General features: G+C 37.8%; 1 protein-coding gene across 1 annotated transcript in view; it reads right to left on the bottom strand.

The window, feature by feature from the left end:
- PCLO (piccolo presynaptic cytomatrix protein) overlaps positions 1-17,065 on the bottom strand; it is a 322,461-nt gene that overhangs the window by 167,609 nt on the left and 137,787 nt on the right. The window contains exons 4-7 of the mRNA XM_069035466.1: positions 14,868-15,294; positions 14,071-14,792; positions 2,404-7,462; positions 16-2,027 (exon numbers count right to left, since the gene is read on the bottom strand). Of these exons, the coding sequence (XP_068891567.1) occupies positions 16-2,027; positions 2,404-7,462; positions 14,071-14,792; positions 14,868-15,294 (8,220 nt within the window). The remainder of the gene's footprint in view (positions 1-15; positions 2,028-2,403; positions 7,463-14,070; positions 14,793-14,867; positions 15,295-17,065) is intronic.

The raw sequence follows: 17,065 nt of genomic DNA, 5'->3' as shown, positions 1-17,065 counted from the left end.
GCAAATACTTCTTACCATAAAACCCTCAGTGTACTGAAACTGAGCTCTGGAACTGTCTTCTGCTGTGGGACTCAGGGGCTTAGGATCAGACATAGAGCGTTGCATCATCTTTGCTGCCTTTGGGCTTGATGGAGGAACCTTGGCCATGTCAGCATGTAGCATCTTCTGAGGGCTGATGTCATCAGTCATGGGTTTTTCATAAGGTACAAATGCTGACTCTATCACTTTGCTTGGTGAAATGGGTGAAATGGGTGAATAGAGAACTTTGGGAGATTTGGGAGGGGAAGGGACTACCTGTAATGTGGAGTCTGGACGAAGGTGGGATGAGTATCCTATCTCTAATGGTGTTGGACGTTTTTTATCTTTCTGAGGAGATGAAGCTGACAGATATTGGGGACTTTGAGTGTCTGACTCTGTCTCTGTTTGACATCCCAGACTTTCTCCTTTATATGTCTTTTCTGGAGCTGAAATGTGCTTTATGATTTCAACCTTAGCATCCCATCGGGCCCTGATTGAAGGTGTTCTTATTGTTCCTACAGGTTCTGTTTGCACCGAAATCTCTGCCACTGTCTGAACTGCAATACTAGATACCTTGGAGAATGGTTTAGCTTTGTCTGCCTCAGGGGTGCTCTCAGTGTATTTCCCTACACGGGGCTTCCTTCTGGATCTGCTGGAAAGATCCCATTCATCTTGATCTTCATCATCTGTCTGAACACTTGTATCAACACTCTTCTTAGTTCTCCGTCTCCTGTTTGTGTAACCTCTTTCTGCTCCATCTTCATCATCAGTTTGCACTCCACTGTCCACTATTTTTTTGAAGCCCCGGGGTTCTTCTTCCAGGGTCTCCTCAAACTCCTCATAAGGACCACGTAATTTTGGCATAGAACTTCTCTTTTTCAATTGCTTCTCCTCTCTAACATCAATATCCTTAAGAGACATTTCTGAAACCGAGCTTAGGATACCAGACCTGGGTATGTATTGGGTAATGCCATCGGACTGAACTGTATACCACGCTTGGCTTTGTGGAATTTCAATACCCAGCACTCCTGAAGCTGTAGTGGTTGTGTCATCAGTAGGCCAAAATTGGCCATTTTCTGTGGTTGCATACTGTCCTTCCAAGAGTGTTTGATCCGTGGTGGTTTGTGGCGAGCCAGTTCCTGAAGGGTCATAACCATACTGATATATTTGACGAAGTTTTTGCTCCTCTAACTGTTGGTGGAGCTGTTGTTGAAGCTGTTGGAATTGTTCAAGCTGCAACTGCTGCTGGGCTAATGTCTCTTGTCTCATCATAAACTGAGCTTGTCGCTCCTCCTCCTGCTGAAATAAGAGATGATGTTTCATGGATTGCAACTCCTCAAGCTTTTTTTGCACCATAAACTTTTCTTGTTCCCTAAATCTTTGAATTTCCTGACGTTCCCATTCCAGCTCTTCTGCAAAGCGCTGCTGCTTAATTTTCTCAAGCTCAAGAAGTTCCCGCTCCAAATCAAGCTGCTGCTGTTTGCCTTCTTCAGGGGCAATGAGAAGGGCAACCTCATCGTCAATTACATCTGTATAAACTTCGGATGCTGTAGTTAAAGCAGGTATCAAGCTGGTTGGCTCAGTGGTAATAGTTTCTATAGTATGAGGTGGCAACCCTGTCTCCATACTAATGGCAGTAATTGCATTATCTTTTTCAGCTGCCACAGTTGTCAAGAAACTGTATGATCTTGGGAGTGGCTGAGTCTGTTGCAAAGTTGATAAAGAGGGCACTGAGTCAATCGTTTGGAGAGTAGGTAAATCTCTGACACTTGTACTGAAAATGGAACCGGGTTGTGTGGTGATGGCAAATGTGGATGGGATTGGAGTTGCTACTGAAGAATAAACAACACCATTGGATGATCTTAAAACACTTCCAACGCCAAACTGCGAACCCACAGATGACACCATTCTTGCTTGGGAATACTGCGGTGTACTGAGCCCGAGGCCAGAAATCTGCCGAGTCTCTGCATACGGACCCGTAGTCTTGCTTGAGTAATCCATAACCTCACCTGAAATTACAGGGCAAAGTTACAGTCCAGTCCCACAAAAGAATGTTGCTTTGCGGATTCTGAAAGTCATCCCATCTTGATGAAATAAATGGGAAGGGGAAACTGCATGCAAGTCTTCAGGTTAGTGATCTACTCTGGATGTGAAAGAAACAGCATTTCTGAACATGCAGGCACATGCAGGCATCTCTGTGCAAACACATATGTAAAATGAAGAAATGAAAAACACGTGTAATCCGAAATAATTTGTCACACTGTCCAAAAGAAAGCAAAACAACAGAAGGAGGGGAAAAATAATAATAAAAAAATTATCCTGAAATGAGGTGAGGAACATCAAAATTATATTTCAAAGAAAGATCTGCTGCTGTGTCATACTGACCTGTAGTTACTCTTCCAGAAGTAAGATCTACTGCTGTATCAGTTGCCCCAAATCGATAATCAAAGCTATTCTTGCTTTTGTATGCAAATAGTCCAGCTTCTGATAAATTTGTGTCAGACATAGATGGTTTCATACCTCCCATTCCTCGGTAGCCATATGACCCTGAACGATCATACTGATAATGGTCATCTCTGTAGCCAAAGCGATCTTCAGGAAGTGTAGTAGACGGCTGCTGTGCTGTACAGCTCCTACCAAATGGCAATTTATAAACCATATCACAGCAGACAGCTCTTCTCCCTGCAGTCAGATCTACAGGCTTTTCATCATCTTCTATTACTGTTGTTATGATACCTGAAGTAGTTTCATCCATTGTTACTACTGTTCTGTGGGATTTTGTAGTGCTAAGGTCAACTGCTCCACTCTCTGCTGGCTCCTGAGAAGTGGAGAGATCAGTCCAACCATTTGTAACACCAACAGGTGGTACAGTAACAGGCTTTGTAGTAGCCCATGTCACTGCCTGTGTTGAAGTACCTAGGGATAAATTTATTGGCACTTCATCTCTACCTACAGAGAAGGCCTGGCTGCCTGTTACTCTATATGCAGGCTCAAAATGTTTTGATGTTGTTAGCTGAAGCGGCGTTGTCATTGCATGTCCCAGATCAACAAGGCTGTCTGTGCTGGTGGCGTAGCTCACAGTGGCAGTGCAGGTCATTACAGTTACTGTCTCAGTGACTACAGGTAGAGAAGTATCGGCAACACATGCAGTGCTAAGATTTATTATGGATGGCTGCACAGTACTTACTGGCCGTCCACCTGTGTCAATTGCTGGCATTTGCCTTCTTACATCCATGGAAACAGCAGAGAGATCCATGCAGCTGTCTCGCATTTCAATGTCCATCTTAGTTAAAGTGCGAAGATCTATGACATCGCCCAAAGGATGGAATCTTCCATTCTCTCTGTATCTGGGTTGATCTACAATATGTAGTGGCTCTGGAGGTATAGTAATAGCAACACTTCCTAAACCATAACCAGGCACTGGACCCTTAACCACAGACACTGTGGTCTTGGTTATGTCTGTTGTTACTACTTCTGATTTTGAAATAGGTATTTTTTCAAAAGTTGATTGTGTTGTCACAGGAATAGCTTGCAGTGCACTTGAAATATACATACTCTGACCTGCCATACTTTTAATATCCATAGTTTTCATGGATGTAGTAAAAACTGGTTGCATAGGTTGTGGAATCTGTTCTTTAGAAGGTGCTTCTAAAGGCCAGCTGGTAACAGCCTGACTAGTTATAGCTTCTGTGGGAGTTCCAGGCTCAGATGGCAATGTGATGACAACATAGGTTTCCTGTGAGGGTTTTGCCAACCTTGGTGAAGATTTGTTAGAGTGTGGAGACAAAGGGGAAGTGGGAGATGGTATTTTGTATTCAGCTGTGGAGACCAAATTCAGAGTCATACTTGAAGTCAATGACAAACTTACTGGTTTGGGTTGTGTTTCTGCTGGCTTATGGACAGCTATTGGGAGCGGAGGAACTGCTGGTTTAGGAGCAATTGGAGGTTTAGTTACTTCAGGGGGCCTGTGACTGAAAACAAGCCCTGCTGGAATGGAGGATGGTTTGGGTGGTACAGGAGGTGGTGTTGGGGTGTATGTTTTTGTGATAGGTACCACATGATTCTTTAATACAGCTGTGGACTCAAGTGTTGGAATAGTTGGGACTGGAGGTATCACTGTGGGAGCTGTTGCAGCTGGAGTCTTAATCTGTGACTTCTTTTTGGGATAAATGGCTGGCTTGGGCAAAATAGGTGGAGGTGGTAATGGTGGTGGAGGAGGTGGAGGAGGAGGTGGGGGTGGAGAAGGATGTGCAGGAGAATCCAAAGAAGAGCTTCTAAAAAGAGAGAATACTTTGGCTGAAACAGCAGGAGCTGAGGAAGGCACAGAGACCATGCTGGTCTTACTTACAACACTGTGAGTGAGTACAGAAGATGTTTCTGATGCAGGCTCTGTAACTGGTACTGGTGCTATACATATAGGTGGTTGCTCAGATGCAGCTTTAGTCAAATCAATCCTTGTAATATCAATACCCAATTCTTTGTGTGGCTCTTCAGGATGAATTTTGACACTGCCAGCCTGTACTGTACTTTTAATTTTTCTAGCTGCTTCCTTCTCTGCTTTGGAGGTATCAAAGGTTATGGTATCAGCTGCATATTCCTTGGGTTTTGTAACTGTAGTTGCCACTACTAAAGGTACAGTTTCAGGCAAACAAACTGTAGTTTGCTCCACACTCTCCACATCTGATTCTATAGATGGTTTTTTAGTGGCTCCAGCAATAGATTCATAAGGCATACTCATTTCAGAGTACTCTTTTGCAGATGTTAAGGGAACCTGTGTTACTACCCTGACACCTTCAGAATCTGCTGGTTTACTTACACCCTCTGCTGGACCTACAAAACCTGTGGTTGTGCTATCTATAGGTGAGGAACTATCTGTGGTACAAACTGAAGATGTAGATGATGTTAAGGAAGCTGTATCAGAAGCTAAAACTGATGCAGCACCTTCCGATGTCTCAGAGTATGTCAATATTGATGTTTCATGAGAAATTATTTCTTGAATTTCTCTGGCATAATCTGTTAAGTATTCATCTTCAATTTCCTCTGCTGTAAAATGCTGTGTTATTTTAACATCTGGAATGGACAGTGCTGTGCTACTGACAGGTGACACATCTGAGATTGCTGAAGTAGTGCTTGATGTTAAAGATGTACTATCGACTATTTCTCCACCACCAGATACCTTTGTATCACATGTGGGAATGAAATCTGAAGTTGGCTGTGTTGGACTAGACCCTGGGGTTAGCTGCATTTTCTGTCTTTTCATAAGCTCTTCATAAGCAGCTTCTGCATCTAACAAATGCTTTTCCTCAATGGTGGAAGTTACTGTGCTGTCTAATACAACTATTTCATGACTTTCTGGGATAATGTAAGAACTAGAAACAATATCTTCTTGAGGCACAATAGTATGTAAAGTCTCAACACTATAGTAGTCTTTCTCTAGATCACTAATTTTCTGTGGTTCATCATAGACCTGTTCTGAAGCTCTTGTTTTTTTCTCTTTTCCTCTCTGTTGTATATATTCACTGCTCTCATCTTGTCTCATGACAAGACTAGTATCAATAGTTCCATTGTAAGTATCCTCCACTAAAGATTCATAAATATAATCCTCTATTAGCATTCCACCATATAAAGATTCTTTTTCAAATATTTCATTATTTTCATTTGAAATTTGAAATGATTTGGACTTATGCATCATCTCCTCATATACCTCTTCGGCACTTTTCAATGTCTTTTGACCACTCTCTTCTTTTGGGAGTCCAGTTGGTTGTTCATCTGTTGGTGAGTATAGAGAGACAGCAGTAGGCAATTTGTAAACTTTTTGCACTTCTATTATTTTTTCTGGGCTGATTTCAAAACCTTCAGGTTCTGACTCAATGCTGGGTGAATATTCAGAACAAGAAGATCTGTGCAGCTCTTCCATTTCTGCAGCCTGTCGTAATTCTTCTGTTGGAGATGCATCTTCAATGGGAGAAAGATTACTTGGTGGAGTCTTTGGACGTTCCCTTCTTCTCTGGGCTCTTAGTTCATCCTTATCCTTTTTAGATTTTTTGCTAGAACTTTTTCTTTGTTGCTGTTCTAATTCACGTTGTTTCTCTTGTTCCTTTAGCAGCTCTTCCTCTTCCCGTAGTTCTTCTTCTTCTGAAGAATCTTCAATAGTGGGAAGAAGAGGACCATGTGTCCGATGCCTGGCTTTGCGCTGTTGTTTGCTCTCCCCTCCCAGTTTTTTGTGACTAGGACTGCTGTCACTGTCTTCGTCAAGTGATGACACTGAAGTAGGAGATGTACCTGGTGTGAAACTAGAAGCATGTAAACTAGAAGATCCTTCTCCTCTAGATCTATCTTCTGGTGAATCTGTAAGACTCTCCATCTCTAGCTCAGGCTCTTCATCAAAATATAAAATACCTTTCTGTTGTTCAGATACTTCAGAATATTTGGTTGTTATTGTACTATTTAGTTCTATTGTTTTGAAACGTCGAAGGCCTCCTCCTCCAGATATTGCAAGTTCTTCACCGTCTTGACTTTTACTTTCCCTGTATTTTGGTTCTGGGCTTTCATCAAAAGTCTCATCATCGTCATCGTGCCATGAATGTCTTCTTCCTGCATCTTCATCATAGCCTGCACTACTTTTCCGTGCCATTCTTCTGTGTTTTCCAGCTGTTCCTTTGGCTTTGCTTTTCACTTCTTCTTTCTTTTGGCTTTCAGCTGCACTGATCTCTTTGAGTTGATTTCTAATGAATTCATCATCTTCAGAACCTGAAGCATCTTCATCAGCACTCATCTCTATAATCTGTTTTCTAATGAAGTCTTCCTCATCACCTGATCCCGGACTGTCATCTCGTTTGTACTCATCACTGCTTGAAGAACCAACACTAGTTCTTCTTTTTCTCCTTGGGACAGGTGAGTTTTCGCTCTCACTGCTGTCTTCCACAGAGTCATAACGTTGCTGTCTTCTTGCTGATATGTCCTCTCCTTCATGGTCTTCCTTGTAATCTGCCTGCGAGGAAGCAGTTCCTTTGCCCTCTTCTACAATGGTTCCTTCACCTTCTTTGATAGCCTTTAAGTCTTCCTCATCTGAACTGTAAGATTCTGGAGTGACGGGCAAAGGCTTTGTTTTAAGTTGATCTTTTGTTTGTTCACCATATGTTTCAGAAAGCTCTTTGCTTTTTGCAGATTTTTCATCAGAAAGAGTACTTGCCTGAGCTTCTAAAATTGAGAGCACAGTACTTTCCAATTTAGCTAGATCTGAGGGGCTTGGTGGACTTTCTTGCGAAATAGTGTCTTTTTTATTAGATTCTTTGAGTAAATCTTTTTCATCAGTGGGGATATGACTTGGAATTTCCCCAAGTGAACTTGATATCCCGTCAGAAGAATACCCGGTGTCACTCAGACCTTGTGGACTTTTCTGTTGCTGAGAGCTTGATGTGTCTGATTTGTCATCCTCCTTTTCCTAAAAAAATAAATACATAACGCGTGTGTATATATTTATATATAAATTCTTAATGTCTCCTGGCAATTAAAACATGTGATTCTTTTTCCTAAAGGATGAGTTCATGTCTCAGATGAAGACTGAACAATAATTTTGCTACTCAAAGCTATTAAAATAATACAAAAAAGTTCCTCAAATTTTGATTTTTTGCACTGAATCTAAGCATTGCTTGGCTGTCCACACTGGCAACTGATTTTACTAGTTTCAAGATGATCTTTTATTTTTCAATATAAAATTTAATTGTTTTAAGAACACTTAGTAATCATAATCTGCCATTTGTTCACACAATGGGACAAATTGCCCGGGGGGTTTATTTATATGAAGATTTTATTTACTATGTTTCAAAGCTGTTTTTGTGGTTCTAGATACAAAGTAATATAGCTTGACAAACAGCTGCAGAATTTCTGGAGTCTGCTCCTTTCTTTACCCATTCTACCTTTTATAATTGTCTAGAAATATGTCAGTCTTCTCAAATATTGGACTCATGGTTTAATTTTGATGATTGAAGTATTACATGTTGCAACATGCCACAGAATACACTGAGGATTGAAGCATAATTTAATGACGTGTGGAATGTCCCCACATATTGGTACGTTCCTACAGCTGGGCACTGTACGAATATTTTCTGAGTATCTCATAAAAAAGAAGTTTCTCAGTAAATTGGTAATGTAGAGTAAGCTGCGGGTAGGGAAGTGTGATTGCAGGGTGGAAAGCATGATGGTCAGCCACGATTAAAGGAAGCAAACAAGGCAGGCATTCCTGACTGAGCATCAGAACCAATGTTTTCCTTCTCATCCCTAATTAAACACCCTTAGTCATCCTAGCTTCCAGATGCTTCTACACCATTCTGACTGACAAGCATCTCTATCTCTTTCTATAAATAACAAAAATGCCAAAAATATCCTACAGCAAGTATTCCCGCACCAGTTTCCCTCCTGCTTCTCACAGATGTGAAATGCTTTGTACTTAGTGAAAGTAACTCATCATTCAGCTAAAAAACAGTTCACTCTCCAAAATTCAGGTCACCTTAGCTCTACTCTGAGCTGACAATTTTAGGAAGTGTCCCCACATCCAGTGCCAATTTGAGAACAAACATCCCAAAGTCTCATTATGTGATCTTTATTTCTGTTAGGGCTCTCAATAATAGAAGTAGGGAGTATTTACCAGCTTTGCTAATCTAAGTCAGTGATTTCTGAAGTACAGCAAACCATTTATTTAAAGGTTTAATTTATCGACTTCATTGGCAATAAGATTATTTGAAAAATAATTAAAAATACTGTAGAATAAATACACTAGGAAAATTATAATGAATGTTAATTATAATTTTAAATCACATTTACATTCATGTTAAGTTGCTATCAACTACAAGTATTTTCAAAGTTTATTCACACTAATGTTACATTTAGAGTCAAAATATCAAAATCCAAATATTTTTTATAGTGAGTTATATCATTTTTTAAAACTAGACAGGTTTAGATTTAATTTACATTTAAGGTATGTGTTGTTGCTTTTAGACATATATACTTTGAACATAATCTTACATTAAAACACGAATATTAATATTAATATTAAAATATATTATTACAGTAATATACTAACTAATATTTTATTAATTAATCATCATTCACAGGAGTGTTCTATTTTATGCTTTGCAAAATCAGATAATACATTGACTATGAACTACATTTATTTTTACCCGCATTATAACCAATATTGTAAATCCAGCTATCTGTTATCACAGAAAAATCCATTGCAAATAAAAATCCAGTGTGAAAACAAACATTTCTAAGGACTTCTTGAATGATAAGGCTGTGATTAATATTTAAACATGGAGAAACCTGCAGTATTAAAAAAAAAAACTTTGGGAAGTCATCACCATTTGAACCCTACAGCTCTCACTATTCTGAAAAATCTACTCTTGGGTGTTGTCCAGTCCTTAAGGACAGAATTATGTATGGTCTTTACAAAAAGTCAGCAATGAAGCATAATTAAACATTTCAGGTTTTGTATGTTATATTTACATTTTTGTTCCCTTTATTGAAGAAAAATTGTTTAAGGGGAATTTATTTTGCTATGTTAAAAAAATACATGTATCATTAAAACCAAGGGATTTTTCCCTCTATAAATAGCACAGCCCTCACTGAAATTTCATGACACTTGATTGTTATTTTTTTCATTTATGATCAATATGTTCATACTTATGAAGACATACCCAACAAAACTCACTATGATCAATTTAGATGAGCTACTAAAAAATGCAAACATTGCTCAAGCTCAGAAGGTTTCCCAGAAGCTGATGGACAGGATACATCCATCTAGTGAAAGGGAACCTCTCAGATCTTGGCTCTCCACAGGGAGACAGAGTGATACAGTCAGTTGTAAAGCAGAGAGAGAAGGCATCAACTGAACAGTTAAGCACAGAGAAAGGTAAAGAACAACTGGTTCATGGAACAACTTCAGCCATTCTCTTTGCAGCTGAGTCCAGTGTCTAGTACAGACTGTGACCAAACCAGAGGAGATGGCAATGAATATTGCTGTTGCCCACCCTGCTGTTGAACCTCAGTGTATGCCATACCATGACTGCTATGAATCACAGGAAACTGAATATGAGATTGTCTGCTGTTTGTACAGTAAGGAGAAGAAAAAGATCGACAATAAAGACAGAATTCTTTTCTCACTGGCAATAAAAGGGATGAGAAAAATCCAACTTTCTTTTTAAGGTTACCAAAACATGACTATATTTTCTAACATTTTTGTTTGTATTGTTGCCTGCACCATGTTACATGGAAAAATGATCCTGCATATCATGCTTCAAGATCAATATGCATGTAAACAATATGTGGCCTCTGGGCTTTTTTCTCCTACTTCCTGTAGTCTGAGAATTAGGATATTGCCACTAGCTACATCTGCTCTTAAAGGACTGCTAACTTATTTTCTGCGGGGTTGGCCATTAAATCCACAAAGACAGCATCATTGTTAAACTTGCAAACATATCATAAACATAAGATTTTTAGATGAATAACAAAATACTGCAGAAACAATGTTGCTAAAGATCATATATATATTCCAAAACTCTTTGAGAATGAAAAAAATGCATTCAAATAATAAAAATCTACCTTTTTTTCCCCTCGTAAATTAGGAAGTACTTTGATACATGTTGAATTACTGGGCTTTTCTGAGTATTTCAATGGCATTTCCTCTGAGTTTGTCTACTGTGTGTTTTTAATACTGGACAAATTTAGCTCTAATACAGACATTGATAAGAAGAACTTCTTGAGACATGAGGAAGAAAGAGACTTATAAAAGCTGCAGTCTGGATAAGACTTTAAAAACAGCAAATGCAACCTCTTAAACTAATGTTAAAATGATCTTCTAATGTCAAATGTATTTGTGCTATTCCAGTGCCATTTCTGTGATGCCAGAGTCAATCCCTTACACAATTATTTTGTATTAGAAGTTTTCACTTTATCAGAATTATTTATTCTTACTCTTCCTCATTTTTACTCTTCTTATTTGAAAATATAAAACTTAGTTTTCAAAAAACATCAAGGTGTGGCACTTGTGGAGCTGGTTTAGTGGTGAAGGTAACAGTATTTGCTAAGCTAATAGTTTGGCTTCATGATCTTAGAGCTCTTTTTCAACCTTTATGATTATATGATTCTCTGAAAAAAGTTCTATTGGTTATCAAATCAAACCAGAACTTTATTAAAAGAAAAGAATGTCAAAAAAAAAAAATCTTTTTTTTTTTTAAAGTATTTACAGCTGGCAAAATCATATTCTGTTGCAGAGCACAGAAATTTTATTTTGCAAAGGAACACAAAATTTGTAAAAGGTCATTTTGTTTATAGAAGAAATAAAGATATCTATATTATACAAAAATGTTTCACAAAGTGGAAAAGAAACACAGTTGACTGAACTATGTAAACTGCAATTTCAACTTTACATTTTCAAAATGAAACATTTTATTTGTATCCAGAAATATTGCTACAAACAAGTCTTATCCTTTTTCTCTCTCTCTGGGCTGTGTTTTGTCATTAATGGCATGTGTTAGAATAATGATGCCAATGAACAAAATATTAATATTTACTCAGTTACTCAACTGAAGTATGTGATCATTCCTCAGTAAACATAAGAAGGTAGTAATAAGGGTATATAAATAATATATTTGATATATTGCAAATGTATGTCCAATTGACACCATGGTAATGTGTTCATGTAGAAATGCTGAACTACTTCTGCGTTTATTTGGGAGTTCCAAGATGATGATTAGATACTGAAAAACTGTATGTGTTAAACCTCCAAGATTCCTAGGCATCCTTGTTAGAACAGCTAACTGCTATTGCACATGTCAATAGTCAATATTACAAGATGGTTTCTCAGGAAAAGGACCTGTAAAACATGAGCAGTCAGTTTATTCTTTAAAAAATTTGTGAAGAAATGATATTTCAAAATATTACTGAAAAAATGCTTTGAAGAAAAAAAACAGCTTTATGATTCCTTAAATCACACTTTGAGACTCAAATATTTTAAAATGTTTCAATATTAAAATCACTTCTTTTTTCAGAGGATGCCAGATCTCTAAACACAACTGATATTTGTGATTTCTCCTGAACCTGAAGGGAGCCTACAGAAATGACAGAGTGAGAATATTTACAAGAGCATGGACAGGACAAGACAAATGGCTTCACACTGAAAGACGGCAAGTTTAGATTAGATATTAAGAAGAAGTTCTTTGTTATTAAATCACTGGCACCCATTGCCCAGAGAAGCTGTGGCTGCCCCATCCCTGGAAGCGCACAAGGCCAGGTCAGGTGGGACTTTGAGCCACCTGGTCTAGTGAAAGGTGTCTCTGTCTGTGGTAGGTGGGTTGGGACAAGATCATCTTTAAGGTCCTTTCCATAACAAACCATTCTATGATTCTCTGATTTTCCATGGACTATTCTACTGTTTCTACTAAATCATGTACAAACCTCTTCATGTCTTCAGGCACTTACTGGAGTGTTGCTGCATTTTTATTTTTTCTTCTTTTCTTTTAGTGAAAAGTGAAGACAGCAATAATTGCTTATCTTAATGGAAAGCTAAACAAGTTAGTAACTACCATTTCCACAGAAGTGGATATAAAATGACAGCAGTTTGTCAAGTGCAGAAAGGTTTTCCCTTGCATCCCTAATTAAAAATACACCTAGTTGAAATCCTCCATACGACTCTACCCTGAAATACGTATAAATTATATTCTTCAATGTCTACATGTTGTCTTTTATCTAGTGAAATGGAATCAATGTGTGATACCTAAATTGGTATGACCTCTTCCATTTTTATCACATGGTCTCTAATGTTTGATGGACAGCACAGACAAGACTGAAGTACTTCAATTAAAAAAAAAAAAAAAAAAATCAGAGTTAATTTTGCTAAGTACAAGCTAGGTGAGACACCGTCTTTATTTTTAATGCTGAATAATTTGAAATAGGATTTTCCCAAATCTCCTTTTTGTTTGGTCCAAAAAGTCGTATTTTTGGCTATGTTACTCCAAGCATAATTCAGGGATTCCCTCAGTACAGTCACACATAGTAACTCTAGATATGATCAAGAGCAGTAAGCATACTGTGATAGGAGGTATATTTCAGACAGGAGATTTGGTTTATAAAAATAGTATTTTCTAGATCATAATTTCTGAATTTGAATATTTTTTCTGTCCAAATACCTTGGTTACCATCAGGAAATATACAAAACAAAAAAGCCAGCCAAACCCTTGACCTTTTTGACTGGGATTATTTGAAAACATAATTCTGGCAAAGATTAAAGATTTTGCCTAAGCCTACTCTTATTTTTATAATGTAATAGTCAGCACCTAATTTGTGCTGCGATACAAAACCCCTCAATTTTCCATTTCTCAACAAATTGTGCGTGTTATTCACTTCAGCTGATAAAGTGACTTGTTGGTGAGTTCATGTCTAGCAAAAGCATTTATTTAAGAAATGAGGACCTCTAGTTCATGGTATCATAAACTCACCCATTCCTCTGACTTGAGAGCCCACAAGAACCCTACATGAAAGTACTTGTCTGTATGAGATAAGCCAATTAAATAGGAAAAAGATGTAAAAATTGCATTCTTTAATGTGCCATGTTCAGGCATCACAAAGTATTCCTGGAATTTATATTATATTTTGGTATTGCAAAGTATGGTACACCTTACCCTCTCAAATTACTTCCTTTTGGGATTGAGAACTACAAAAATACTCCAGTTTAACAATTAATCTTCAAAGTCTGGAGAGTCTAGAGATCAAGGTATATAAATCTGAAATATTGGAAAAATTATTAAACTGGTGCTCTGCCTTAGTTTCAAATGGTTAACTGCTGGAGACTTAAAATCAGGCAAGAAGTCTTGAAATGTGCATGCAGATCATAAGACTAACTGGTGAAACTTTCACTCAATGGGAGTCATTGATTTTATCACTTAGAACTATCTTGTAAAGAGAATAACACCAAAGCAGGAAGCAGAGGGTCTGTAAGGATCAGATTCTAAGTTGGAGAAAGGGAAAAAGGACTGTGGGAGGGAGAAAAACACTTACTATTTTTTCTCTCACTGCTTCCACATGGTCGGTTCTTGGCAGAGGTGCTGTTTGAACAGGAATTTCTTCTTCCTGAGCTTTTTCAGTTTTCAAAACCTCTTGTGAAATCCCAGTTGTCAAATCCTCTTTCTTAACATCTTCTTGCTCCTTATCTTGCAGTCCCTTATAAGGTGCTTCAACTTCTGCTTTCTGTTTAGCAACATGGTCTTTAATCTCAGCTGTAATTTCTTCTTTTTTGTCTTCTGGATGTGGTGTGCTCTTTTCTGGGGGCACAGCTTCTTTATCTTCTTCCACTGTGCTTAGGGGTTTCTTTTGGTCTGCAGTTGTTGTTGCAGGAATTTTATTTGCTGAAGGTGTCTTTGATAGTTTCCCTCGCTGAAGTTTTGTTTCCTCTTTCTGATCTTCCTCTTGGATTTTATCCACCGATCTAGTTTTCTTAATTTTTTCATGTTGAAGTTTTATATCTTCTTTCTGAATTCCATGTTGGATTTTATCAACTGAAGCTGCTTTTGGCAATTTTACCTCCTGAAGCTGTGCATCTTCCTTCTGAACTGCAGGTTGGATTTTGTCAGCTGACAGTGCCTTTGCCATTTTCATCTGTTGGAGTTTTGGATCTTCTTTCTGAACTCCCTGCAAAATTTTGTCAGCTGAGGGTATCTTTGCCAATTTTGTCTCTTGAAGTTTTATGTCTTCCTTCTGAACTCCATGTAAAATTTTATCAGCTGAGGATGTTTTTGCCAGCTTTGCTTCTTGAAGTTTTTCATCCTCCTTCTGAACTTCATGTAAAACTCTGTCATAGGAGGCTGTCTTTGTCAGTCTTGTTTGCTGAATCCTTGGGTCTTCCTTCTGAGAAGCACGCTGGATTTTATCAGCTGAGGGAGTCTTGACAAGTTTTCCCTGCTTAGGTTTTGCATCTTCCCTTTGAACACCTTGCTGGATTTTATCAGCTGACAATGTTTTTTCCAATCTCCCCTGCTGAAGTTTTGGAGCTTCTTTCTGAACGCCTGGTTCTTCTTTCGGCTTTGCTGCTGCCGGAGTAGGCGGTGTGGAAGTCTTCTGAGGGGAATGTGAGACAGCAGGCAGAGGCTGTTTTTGAGGAGGAGCAGGTGGTTTGGATGTTGGTTGTGAAGGGCCTGTTTTCGGAAGTGGCACCTTGCCCATATCTCCAAGTTGTCCTGACATTGCCCTTTGGGTCTGGCAGTTTAAGCACAGCCATTCCTGTACCTGTGATACAACAAACATATGAAGTTACTTATTTGAAAAAGTAACAATAAAATCATACAGTGTTTGCAGCTGATACAGTTGAATTCTTTCAATCTGAATGCTATGCATACTGGTAAGTTATTCTCTTTCTTTCCTGCCCTTGCAGGAAGATCCATAGCACCATTCCAGAGACGGAGCATGTCAGATTCCAGAAAGCCTAGCTGAATAAATAGAAAAAGACACTGTAAAAACTAACAGCAATGACATTTTTCCAAAGTATTGATGACCTATATGTACAATGTTTGCTTACGTATTTCTAACATATATTTCTTTCTAAAGCCTCTATGATCTATAAATAGGTCCCTATAATTTTGCAAATCTGAGAAAAAGGGGACCAACTGGCACTCATGACTCTCTGTGTTACTCTTCAGAAATCCCCCCTTGAAGTTTTGTATAGGTAGCAGTGTATAAATTTATTATGGCTGTAACTCAACAGGAAGATCACCTCTCTGCTCACTTTACTGCTAAATCCCAGCTGCACACTGGCTTCTTTTACTCTTCTTCCCAGAAAATCAGAAAAAGGACAAGTGCTTCTATCTGTGCAAAAGATCTCATTGCCAGTTGCCTAGCTACTATATGAGAGAAATAATCACACTGTTTCCAGTGGGATTTGGTTTATAGTACCTTTAAAATAGCAAAAGAAAATTTTAAACACAGAAGGATACTGAAAGGAAAGAAAAAGCCCAGACTCTTCTGGATACTAGAACAGCTAATGAAGGTTTACTTCACTAATGCAAAATGAGCTTCACTGGTGGATAAGAGGTCCATACTGTACATTAAAATCTACATTTAAAATAGCTGATCAGCTATTTTTATAAGTGATATATAAATTACAAGAAACAGATGATATGACAAAAATCTTAAGAAAAGCTCATATGGGCTAGTTTTATGGAAATGCAACTAAGGAGAGACTATTTAATATATAAAATTTTCTGACAAATCTTCTTTCAGGCAAAGTAAGAATGCATGCATTATCATTGAGGTCATCAAACAACTGCCTTGTGTATTTATTATTCTAATTTTTTAGAAATGACCTAACTAGTGAGTCCTAGTAATTGACGCAAAAAATATTTATTAATAGTACCTGATAATATTGTCCCAGTAAATGCTGTTTATCAGCTGAATCAGCTGTCTCCCCTAACAGTTACTACATCCTTTGCAATTCCAAACTGAATGTGGCTCTGTATCAGACTATTAAATATAATTTAGGCTTAGTTTCTCTGTTGAAAAAAGAATTTAAACATAATCCTCCAGGACCTACTATCCTCCTCCATAGGACTTAAAGTGTTCCAACTACACATAACTTGTTTGGGAAGCACTAATTAAGATATATACATATATATCTTAATTATAAACTTATAATATAAATATAATTTTTTTAATGAATGTGCAAAATATAACTAATTTTTCTTGAAGATATTAATTTTAGATGGGGTTTTATGGAATTCTTATGATAGTTTCCTCTCTTTTCCTAGAAAACAGTATTGGAAGCCATAAATATCTTGTGCACTGTCTTTTATAAACTGAAAATAGAAGCAATGCTCCAGGAAACAAATTTGCCCCACAGAAAATCATGATATTATTATTAGAAGTCTGCAATGGACTAAAAATACCAGATAACATTTAGCATAAATAGACTACTGAAAAAAGATCCAATTACATAGTAGCTTTGATTGTTTTCTCATTAAGTTTGTGAAGATCAATGTACAAAGTTGGTGAAATAATTGTCATA

This window comes from Aphelocoma coerulescens, chromosome 1A (assembly GCF_041296385.1).
Source record: "Aphelocoma coerulescens isolate FSJ_1873_10779 chromosome 1A, UR_Acoe_1.0, whole genome shotgun sequence".
NCBI classification, from domain to species: Eukaryota; Metazoa; Chordata; class Aves; order Passeriformes; family Corvidae; genus Aphelocoma; species Aphelocoma coerulescens.
The sequence above is the reverse complement of the archived record's forward strand: the minus strand, read 5'-3'. Positions and strand labels throughout refer to the sequence as shown.